At 41.0% G+C, this 12068-nt stretch overlaps 1 protein-coding gene across 3 annotated transcripts in view; it reads right to left on the minus strand.

Moving 5' to 3' along the window:
• Positions 1-1473: 1473 nt before the first annotated feature.
• LOC144507167 (inverted formin-2-like) overlaps positions 1474-12068 on the minus strand; it is an 84478-nt gene continuing 73883 nt past the window's right edge. For all 3 annotated transcript variants that reach the window (XM_078233998.1, XM_078233996.1, XM_078233997.1), the window contains exons 21-23: positions 10352-11233; positions 7135-7191; positions 1474-3583 (exon numbers count right to left, since the gene is read on the minus strand). In XM_078233998.1, the coding sequence (XP_078090124.1) occupies positions 7136-7191; positions 10352-11233 (938 nt within the window). In that variant the 3' untranslated portion in view covers positions 1474-3583; position 7135. The remainder of the gene's footprint in view (positions 3584-7134; positions 7192-10351; positions 11234-12068) is intronic.

The raw sequence follows: 12068 nt of genomic DNA on the forward strand, positions 1-12068 counted from the left end.
AGTGAGGATCCATCAGACCAGGTTTCACTCTGGAATCTAACTTGTTCAGTATTAACAGCAACTGGGATTGCACCAATGTTCATTTTGATAGATGGAGAATTGTAAGCTGGGTGCACTAACTTCCAAGCCTTCATTTAACATATTCATTTCCAATGAGTTGAGCTCTGCACTGAGTGGCTTTCATTTTATTTATGGGGAAAAAATGTTTGTGCCAAATGAATTGTATGTTCAGTGCAATTATTAAAAATGGCTGTATAAAAATTATGATTGATAATAAACATTTGACTTTTCAATCATAATATTTAAATTCTGTAAATATTTTGTTTTCAAAATTGGATATCTCAACTTTAAAATTCACTTTAATGAAAAAGTATGCATTTCGTAAGTAATCTCTTAAAATAAATCCCAGCTGGAAACTATTTTTGATGCCATCAATTTAGATTTTTCAGAAAAGAAACAGACCCTATGATTTGTCTTTCAGTATCAATAATATTTAGCTGTAGGTTATTTTTAAAACATTTTTGGAACAAATTAGAGTTTCCAAAGTTTACTTATTATATTCTTAGAATAGAATCCCTACAGTGCAGAAAGAGGCCATTAGGCCCATCGAGCCTGTACCAATAACAATTTCACCCAGTCCCTATCCCCGTAACCCCACATATTTACCCTGCTCATCCCCTTGATACTAAGGGACAATTTAGCATAGCCAATCAACCTAACCCACACATTCCAGCAGGTAATTAAGAAGGGAAGTTGAATTTTTTCCTTCATTGCGAGAGGGATGGAGTTTAAAAACAGGGAGGTTATGTTGCAGCTACATAAGGTGCTGGTGAGGCCTCACCTGGAGTACTGTGTACAGTTTTGGTCTCCTCACTTGAGAGAGGATACACTGGCACTGGAGGGGGTGCAGAGGAGATTCACTAGGTTGATTCCGGAGTTGAGAGGGTTGGCTTATGAGGAAAGACTGAGTAGACTGGGACTATACTCATTGGAATTTAGAAGAATGGGGGGGGAATCTTACAGAAACACATAAGATTATGAAGGGAATAGATAGATAGAAACAGGGGGGTTTGTTCCAGTGGCAGATGAAACTAGAACTAGCCTCAAAATAAGGGAGAGCAGATTTGAGACTGAGTTGAGGAGAAACTTGTTCACCCAAAGGATTGTGAATCTGTGAAATTCCTTTGCCTAATGAAGCAGTTGAGGCTACCTCATTGAATGTTTTTAAGTCAAGGGTAGATAAATTTTTGAACAGTAAAGGAATTAAGGGTTATGGTGAGCGGGCGAGTAAGTGGAGCTGAGTCCACGAAAAGATCAGTCATGATCTTATTGAATGGCTCGAGGGGCCAAATGGCCTACGCCTGCTCCTAGTTCTGATGTTCTTATCTTTGGAATGTGGGAGGAAACCCAGGCAGACACGGGGAGAACGTGCAAACTCCACACGTTCTTCATTTGATAATATTTGCAGCAGTGTTAACATATTTTCTAACTTCATTGTCATTGTAGAAATGAGCTTTATTATAAAGATTTGATTGTTTTTATGGGAAAGCAGCATGCCTTATACAACATTTTTATATTGTCTACGCTTAGAGTTACAAAATAATTTACAAACATATTACAGAAAGTGTATTTGATGTTTCAGTGTGACTATCGTTTTATTTTATCCCTTGTCCATTAGCAGAGAGATTACATATTCTACTCTGCAACCAGCTGCCATCTACTAAACCATGCAATGAACAAGCTCATTTAAACACCTGCTTTTTTACTGATCTGAAACTGATAAAGACCAGCTTTATTTGAGACATGCAAGAGTATCTCTGGCAAAAATGTGCTATCAAAGTATGTAAATATTCTGCTTGGAGAATAAACAAGCAAGTGTTTAAAAATCTTTTAGAATGACAATTCCTGTAACCATTTAACACTTTAAAGTGCAAAATGAAACCCAGAAGGAACGGTAACTAAATAATAAGATTGCATAGCTGATTATCTTTTCTTCTTTCCAAAAAACACTTATATTGTTAGTATTTGCAGCTTATCGGTCCCAATATAACTGGACACTTGGCTTTGTGTAATCCTTTCCTTGCAAGATAAGCAAGAACTTCAGAATATTAATACAATTGGCATTATGACTTATCTACCGCATGACAGCATCCGTCATATTTTATGTTCCAGTTTGCATTGAGCCTATGAAAAATAGTTTTACATCCTTTTTTATGGTGCATTTACATAAGGAGTCGATTGTGTGTCTGCAGCAGTTTTGGCTTTGCGCCAACCCTAGACCAATGAACTGTAAATTGTGCAACAGGGCCTTAACCGAGTCCAAGTAACACTGAATGAGACGACCTTTCCTGAAGACTCATTTCTTTCATCTTATCCTCTGTCGAGCTCTGATTCCAGATTCAGGCTGCATTTACATTTATAAATGTGTCGGAGTCAAGGGAAAGCGATTCCTCCAGCTGCCAATGTCAAACGTAGTCAAAGGACAAATGATAGGGTATTGTACTTTGACTATATGAGAGGCGATCTTACCAGAATTCGGCAGAGTGTTTGTTCCGGCAAGAAAATGGCATGTTTCCGCTGGTTTTCCCTCCAGATCGTCTCTCACTCTATCAAGAGAAAAAACAGCTGGGCAAGTTCCACGCCATCATGTAGGGGGAACGGGCCACAGCACACCAGCAAAACCTGGCTGTATGGAGATTGGGATGTCATGTTCCCAATGGGAACATGAAGAACCTCTGCCACCCCCACCCCCACCCCCCCGCAACCCCCCCCCCCCCAACCAAACGGCCATTGTCAGAACATCCCCAGCTCCTACATCCACTCCCCATCACCACATCATACAAATGAAAACCCCCCTTTCCTCACTCCCCCTCCCCACCCCCCAACCCCTCTCTTCTCACTCCTACCCCCCAACCCCTGCCATGAGGTTTGTCCCTGGCACTGCCCCCAACACAGGTTGGCACAATTGGGGGAAAATCCCCATGACAGGTTCACATCTGGATGAACCTGTTGTAAACTGCACCATGTGAAAATAAGGCAGGGGGCAATATACGGCAAGGGGGATGAGGGTTAATGAAATGGGCATGAACCTGTTGTGTCACCGGCAAGGGAGGGTGAAAATCAGAAGTCATGATCTCGCCGGCGAGATCTGCGACTTCTGGGTTTCACTGCATCTTGAGCCCCCGCTGGCATTCTCGCGGACGGTGAGAGTGGGCTCCACCCCTAGTCTTTTGTTCCTTGATAATAACACAATGCTCATTGAGTGTGAAGGGCCTGTGTGAGCACAACTCACTTGCGACATTTCTCTGAACCAGCTCCGATTCAGACATTTCAGATCTTTCCAATATTTCCAAAAGGTTTTGAGTCTTTTACATGAGAAACAAACAAAAAAAATGCAGATTCTGAAACATGTACATTCAATAATATTGCATCTTTTCATCTCTCGTAAATGTTTTAGCTATGCTTAGAAAACGTCTTTAATAGTCGATATAAACAGTTCCATTATTTTTGTTTCAGGCAACACATTCTTGAAACAGTTTCAAATGTGGATTCGTTTTGATGCCTTTCATTTTCTTCCGTTCCCCTGAAAAAAAAGACAAAATCAAAAATTATACCTTTTAGATAATATGAAGCAACTCAAACGACTTAGCTATTTTTCCTGGTTATTGTTTTAGACTTGAAAGTTTTGATCCATTTTCCCTTCGCTTTCATACCTACTTTTCTTAAGGCCTTGATTCCTTCATTGGGGTATGCCAGGTATCCTTTAATATACACCCAGTTGACCATTATTCAAGATAAACCTTAACAGTTAACCCTAACTAGGGGGCTTACTTGCAGAGGATGGCACAGCAGTTGGCACTGCTGCCTCATAGTGCCCGGGACTAGGGTTTTATTCTGGCTTTGGGTGTGGGCATTGTTGGCTGGACCAACATTTATCACCCATCCCTAATTGCCCTTCAACTGGGTGGCTTGCTAGGCCATTTCAGAGGGCATTTAAGAGTCAACCACATTGCTGTGGCTCAGGAGTCACATGTAGGCCAGACGAGGTAAGGATGGGAGATTTCCTTCCCTAAATGACATTAGTGAACCAGTTGAGTTTTGACAATAATTTTTTCATGGTTATTATTAGACTTTAATTCCAGATTTTATTGAATTCAAATTTCACAATCCTCCCATCATCTTAAATACACCATTGATGCTGTAGAAAATAAACTTAATTTACATCACACCTACTACCTCCTCAGGTTATAAAACAATTGAAACTAATTAATGACTTTTGAAGTGCAGTCAAAGCTGGTCTGTAGGAAAATAGAGCGGTCAATTTGCAGAGTGGATTTTCCCAGATGGAAAATAAGGTAACGTTATAGTTAATTATGTTTTTAGCAGTACTGGTTCACTGATGGGCATTTGCCAGGACATTATGACAACCCTGAGATGCTCTTGTTTAAATGGTGCCATGTGATTTTATTAAATGCCCATTGAAGAGGTAATTGAGGGTTTTGGGTGGCACAGTGGTTAGCACTGCTTCCTCACAGCGCTAGGGACCCAGGTTTGATTCCAGCCTTGGGTCACCGTCTGTGTGGAGCCTGCACATTCTCCCCGTGTCTGCGTGAGTATCCTCCGGGTGCTCCACTATCCTCCCACAATCCAAAGGTGGATAGGTTACATTGATTAGCCAAGGAAAATGCATAAAGTTAGGGGGATAAGCTGCATCACTCATTAGATTAAATTCCTGCTTATTAAGATGATTAAGGTAAAGCATTTAAAAAGGTGATCTCACTGTACAGGAAAACAAGTAACTGAGACACTTGGGTGTGGCATGCAAATACTGTACCATATATAAACAAAATGAAGAATGCTCAATTTTGGGTTAGGATGTCAAATGTGTATGAAGTAAGATTAATAAAACAAAGTCAGCTGGTTTACGGTTTAGATTGATCTGAGGAGAAATGCATGATGTTTATTGCGACCACAGGTCTATAACCCGTACAGTGGAACATTATGCAATCTATTAGTTTTGGATCGAACGATTGATCAAACACGACCATTTCAGTAGCTTATTTTTTGGCTAGATGGTTTCACAATCCTCCGCTACTTCATTCAAGTAGCCATTCTTCGAGTATGAGCAGTGCAGCAAATACACCAGTGTCCATACAGGTATATTCCCAGCAAGAGGCACTTGATTTAAGGCACTTGTTTAAGAGGGTGTTACGCATTTGTATTTTAGCTCACTTTAGATCTCTGCTGTAATAATGTATGCAAGGACGTAGTCTTGTGAGGTTTGATCACATTCGTGTGCTTGCGTGGTTGACGCAAGGCGGAATTTTCCTGTCCTGTCCGCCCCGGGAATCGCAGCGGGCGGAAAGTGGACCATGCAAAGGTCCGCTAACCTCTGGTGGGATTTTCCAGTCTTGGGGCGAGTGTGGCCAGAAAAACCTGCCCGTAGAGCGGGAAACAGAGAAGCAGCAGACACGAGAGTGAACACACACTACGACTCAAGTTGCGTTTGTTTTTACCAAATTGCTCCAGAGTGTCATGTCTCCAAATACACCAGAGGCGGAACCTCCCTTAATTTTACTTCACTTTATCTGGTCCATTGTACTGCCCACCATTGCTTCAGCTGAGATTAGCTGATCACCATGACAAGGTTGAGAATTTCAGAGTTTGTGATAACTAGAGTGGTTGCTGATATCTGTTTGGACTCAAAGTCCATTCCCTGGAGGGGGAGGAGAACATCAGTCAAGGTGGCTCCTGCTGACTAGCCTATAATCAAACTTGCTGGTCTGTTGCTCTGTACCAGGCTATGATGTATGTACAGCCATTGGCCCAATTTGGGAGCTGGTGTAAGGTATTGAATGTGACTAAAAAATGCTGCTGTAGCTACAGGTCGGCTTATTTTTGTTCTCCTCCTCAGGACTATGGTTATAGCACAGACAGTGGCCATTCGGCCCATTCTCTTCATGCTGGTACACTGACGGCACAATTCACCCAGTACCATTTCCCCACCTTCTCCCCGTAACCCGATATATTCTTCCTTTTCAGATAATAATCTGATTCCTGGAATACAAAGGGGTTAATGTTAACTCTGCAAAGATATAGGGCCAGAACTTCCTCAGACAATCAGATTGGGATTGCCATTCCGTATCCGTATCCTGCGCTAAAATCCTTCAGATACTGTCTCACCTGCAGTGAGTAGCGACCCTGCCTCTGACCCAGAAGCTTTGGGTTTGAATCCCACACCAGGAATTGATGGCCAAGGAACGTACATTTGTTACACAGTCAGCAAGTTGTGTACTAACTTGCAAAATCCTTCCGACACGCCGATGTTAAGAGTCGGAGAGACTCCTGGTCAGCCATGCTTGATGTGGAGTGGGGCCCCACAAGCTATATAGCCTCTGGCGACAGACTAGCAACTTCCACTCACACATCCCTCAGTGCAATTTGGATGCAACGCATTGGGTCCTGGGACCTCATCAACTCTTAGTTTCAGATACTCTATCCAATATCTTCTCCTTATCAATTTTCAAGTCTTGCCTGCTTAGCATGTTCAGCCTTGGTAAAGGCAGATAAAAAGTATTCATTCAATGCCTCAGCCGTGCTTCCTGCCTGCCTCCATCCATAAACCCCCATTTTTGGTCCCTATTTGGCCACACTCTGGTGTGAATTCAGAAGTAAAAACACATGAAAGTGTACAGGAATAGTTGGAAGTCCCACAAATTAATTTGGTCCAAAATGGCCTGCAGGTTTTTAAAAAAAACTTAGTTGGCAATGAATATTTGGGTGGTGAAACGGGACATGGGCAGGGGGCACAAGTGAGGTCGGAGCTAGTTAAATTGCACGCTTCATATTGAATTCTACTGGAATGAATGGGATTAAATATTGGCAGAGTGGCTGACAGCTGAGGTGATACCACCTGCTTTACATCCATGTCCAAAGTCCAATTTTACCCCAAATATTCTTAGAAACAGAGTTGAACCATTGTAAAGACCAGTAATGAAGCGGTTGAGTAATAGCGTTCACTGATCGCAGTCAATTTACATGTAAGTATCTTTTCAATTAACCAAGTGCCAAAGTAGGAAATGATCAAATGTGTTGGGGTTTTCAATAAAAGATGTACGGCTGATTCACACATACCTCAGTGCAATACACAGGTTTTTTTTGATTTCTTGTGTCGATTTTCAGGGTGGTCATCTGTTTTAAAACAAAAAGTAACTATCAAACAACTGCAACAAATTACAGTCAGATAAAAATCAAGACCAAACCATAAGTATAAAAATAGAATCTACAGTGCAGAAGGAGGACACTTGGCCCATCGAACTTGCCCCGACAACAATCCCACCCAGGTCCCATCCCCTCCTAATCCCTCTGACACTAAGGGGCAATATTTACCTTCCTAATCCCCCTGACACTAAGGGGCAATTTATCATGGCCAGTCAACCTAACTCGCACATCTTTGAGGAAACCGGAGCGCCCGAAGGAAACCCATGCAGACACGGGAAGAATGTGCAAACTCCACACGATCGTCACCCAAGGCCAGAATTGAACCCAGGTCCCTGGCACTGTGTGGCTAACCACTGTGCCACCGTGCTGCCCGATTCTTTGGGACAAGTGTTTGTCCCAAAACAACACAAAAAAGTGTTCTTTTGGGACAAGATTAGAATGTTTCCATAAAAATTAAACTACAGCAGACACAGATTCTCTACAAACAGGGATGCATTTGAAAGACGGTTTAAAATAGGGAGCAGTTTGTCTCATTGCTTTACTGGCTGGTGGGAGGGGAGGAACAGAAGAGGAAATGCCCAGAGCAAAATAACTCAATTAAACTGCTGCTGTGCTGCTCATGTTTGTGGGGTTTGGTTCTTAGATGTTTAGGACAAGTGGATTATGCTTTTACAGACAGAGTATACGGAATAAGTATCCTCTAAAGACCTGGAATTAATGAAAACTCATCTGAATTACAAAATAAGTACATAGACCCATAGGATGGGGTTTTCCGACCGCACTCACCCCAAGACCGGAAAAACCCATACGCAGTCAATGGACCTTTGCATGGTCCGTGCCCCGTCTGCTATGATTCCTTGGCGGGTGGGACAGGAAAACTCTCCAATAGAGTTTTACAGCACAAAGAGAGGCCCTTCAGCCCATCGTGTTTGCACCGGCCATCAAGCACCTTTCTATTAGAATCCCTTTTTCCAGTTCTTGGCCCGTAGCCTTGGGACGAGAAAAAAAAAACTTACCTTCCCTCCCTCATTCCAATTTATTTAATTGGATCAAGAATGAATTTACGTAGTTTTCATTTCCGGTACATTAACCACTCATTGCATGAGTTTCTGACTATGTTAAATTGTCCTTTCAAGAGTTTTAGCCCCTCCTGTTATTGACTTAGCTCACCCTGAAGCAGTATTGTAGGCTTTGGTTTTGCGTTAAGGTTCCACCTCAGTCAATTCTGAAGAGCCTCAGAGTTTCCTCACTCTATGCCAGACATTCACCCCTTTCTGACTCTTCACGTCAGTTTAATGGTTGGAATGCATCCTTCGTGTTTTGGCAATCAAACTGGACTCAACGCTCAAGGTTTCAACAAACCTTTCTCTGATATGTATTTAATCGATTTACCAATATAGTACATTTCATTCTTTGGTTTTTGCCACACAATATTGATTTGAGATGCTAAGGACAATCATCACCATATCATGTTCAACTTCATTTTTACTTATTGTCAATTTGGCTCCGTGGTAGCATTCTTGCCTCTGAGGAAGCAGATTGGAGATCAAAGGCCTCTGCAAGACCAGCACCCAAGCTAGGCTGACACTTCAGTGCAGTATTAAGGGAGAGAGGTGCTTTTGTTTTGCACACGTTAACCACAGAATCCCTACAGTGCAGAAAGAGGCCATCCGCTCTTTGAGTCTGCACCAACTCACCAAAAGAGCATCCCATCCAGGTCCTCCCTCCATCCTATCCCCATAACCCTGCTCATTTACCATGGCCAATCCACCTAACCTACACATCTTTGGATTGTGGGAGGAAACCAGAGCACCCTGAGGAAACTGACGCAGACACGGACAATCACCCAAGGCTGGGATCAAATGCGGGCTCCTAATACTGAGAGACAGCAGTGCTAACCACTGTGCCTCCCAAGGCCCTCAATTACCTCTTCAAATGGATGTTAATATGTCATATGGCAACATTTAAAAAGGAGCAACTCAGGGTTGTCCTGGCAAATGCTCATCTGTGAATCAGTACTGCTAAAAACATAATTAACTATAATGTTACCTTAGTAGATTTGTCCAGATGGAAACTATGTGCAAATTGGCTACTCTATTTTCCTATAAACCACCATTGATTACATTTCAAAAGTAATTTATTAGTTTCAAAGTGTTTTATAGCCTGAGAAGGTAGCAGGTATGATCCGAGTTTATTATTCTATAATATCAATAGTGTATGTAGGATGTAGGGAAAATGGTGAAATTTAAATTCAATAAAATCTGGAATTAAAAAAGTCTAACGATGACCATGAAACAATTATTGTCAAAACCCATCTGGTTCACTAGTGTCCTTTAGGGGAGGAAATCTGCTGTCTTTATCTGGTCTGGCCGATGTGTGACTCCAGATTCACAGCAATGTGGTTGACTCTTAAATGCTGTGAAATGACCTAATATGCTAGTGAACTGAAGGCCAATTAGGGATGGGCAATAAATGCTGGTCCTATCAGCAATGCCCACATTCCCCACAAATAAAAAAAATACCCATTTTATAATTCATTGAACATGTAGCATTTCTCAAAGCTAACTTTCTTCTACCACTCTTTCATGCAACTATACATTTGGGTTCCTAATGGTTCTTAAAAAAACTAAATCAACCCCTGAATATATATATATAAATATATATAAGTACACTCAAGTGTGGGCTGGTAGATAGTGCGTGCTGAAATAAGTACAATTGACAAACTTGTAGATAGGATTATTGCTTGCAGCAGATTATAGGATGAATCATGTCTGTCTCTAAGGACATTGTCCACCAAACACTAATACAGAATCGAAGTGTACACTTTCCCAATCATTTATCCATTATTGGGCAGTTAGTCATGAGGTACATGGACACCTGATGTGTGCTTTCAGTGAGGCTCCCCAGGGATAACAAGACAACAGCATTGTCCACCAACTCTTTGGATTGTAGGGAATTGTTCAAACTAGGTCATTCTGGAGAGATAATGTAGCTTTACAAACAGGATTTATACTTTCACATTTTAACTGGAATTTGGCTTTTTCACATTTCATATATATTTTTATAAAAGTGTAACATGTTCAGGTGTTAGTGATGGAGCGAGTGCTTGGAAAAAATGGAAAACAATTACCTCTGATTTTTTGACTTTTTTCATCTATTGATTTCCTGGCAGATGATTTTGTTGAAGATGTGCATGAGGCAGATCTATGAGGACGAGTTTTTGATCTTGTGGAAGATGATATACTGCCAGTGTGCTCATGGTTTGGTTTAGGATGTGTGACATTTGTATCAGGAATGGTTTGGTCCACATTTTGGGATATTGTCATTTCAGTGTCCGTGCTTGCTTCTGACGCAAGCACAGTAAGTGTAGGGTCAACGTGCGTGACATCATCTTTATTTTGGGAGTTTATATCATTAACAGCTTTGGGTAAATTCCCATCTACAGTAGTGTTATGAGAAAGTTTGTCTTCTTCCCTGTCCATTGTATTATTATCTTCATTGTGATATTGTTTCAACTGTTCATGGTGTTTTGCAAGTAACATTTCAGAGTTAGATTTAGGACGCTCGTTGCAAATATTTTCTTTATTTACTTCAGTTGTGGGGAGGTCAACCACATCCTCATGAACTGAAACCGCTTCAGATGCATTTATGGCAGGGCTGGATATCTGTTCATCTTCTGCAAATAATATTTCAGAATTAGATTTGGGACTTCCTTTGCAAATATTTTCTTTATTTACTTCACTTGTTGAGAGGGCAGGATTTTTGTCAGTCATATCCTTATGAACTGGTACCACTTCAGATGCATTGGTTTCACGGTTGGACATGACTTCAACAGACAACTGGCGTGTGGTATTCTGCACTGCATCATTCTGAGTAGGCACCTCTTCGGCAGGTGCTTGCTGGGTGACTGCCTCCGTCACGGGAACAGAAATATCATCTGAAGTTTTTGACACAGTTGTATCTTGAGGAGCCATTGCTTTTTCTTTGTCTTCTGCAGAAGGGGCACTTTGGTCTGTAAATACATATAAATAAAATATTGTGCATCTATGAATGCCAGAGTTTGCGCCATCGTTGATAGAGGTGCTTTGACTAGTTCAAATGTTGAGAATTACCTTGGTGTGTCCACTCCCACCTCCCCAAGCCCATTTAAAAAATAAAAGATCTATCACCACAACAGTCACCAATACATAAAAATATATTTAATTTTACTGAAATCGCAAAGACATGGCTTGATCAGTTATGGAAATATCTTTCCAAAAGTTTTCTTTAATTAGAAATGAAAATGCATGATACTACATGTAATATAACACAATGTTAGATCAACATAGCAGGAAGAGGAGTTAATATATAGCAGGTTGCTAAAGATGCAAAGGTTATGCAACTAAAATTTCCTCTAAACTTACTAGATAGATCACATACATCAAAACTACACTGAAAACATGAATAGATAAAGTTCAAACAAAAAAAAACTTAGCTAAACTTCAGTGGATTATTTTTGCAAAAAATTAATAGACTGGAAATTAGATTTGAGGGCACATGTACGAATGTATGAGCCAAAATGATAAAACTGGCTTTGCAGTAATATATTGTCATTATATAGTGAAACCCCACACCAGACTGAATTGGTTTAGCGTAACCACATCATAGGGATTCGTACATTACACACAAGAAAATGACACACACAAACATTATATGCATTTTTTTTCCAGTCTTATCCTGAGCCAGATTAGAATTTTGGCACCCCATCCCCCCGATTTGATACCTTACCCTAGAGCACCATTTTGAATTTTGCGAGGTGTTTAAAGTCTTTCCACTTTAGCCTACTTTGAATTCATTGGTCAATCAAA

This window comes from Mustelus asterias, chromosome 18 (assembly GCF_964213995.1).
Source record: "Mustelus asterias chromosome 18, sMusAst1.hap1.1, whole genome shotgun sequence".
In the NCBI taxonomy this organism is placed as follows: Eukaryota; Metazoa; Chordata; class Chondrichthyes; order Carcharhiniformes; family Triakidae; genus Mustelus; species Mustelus asterias.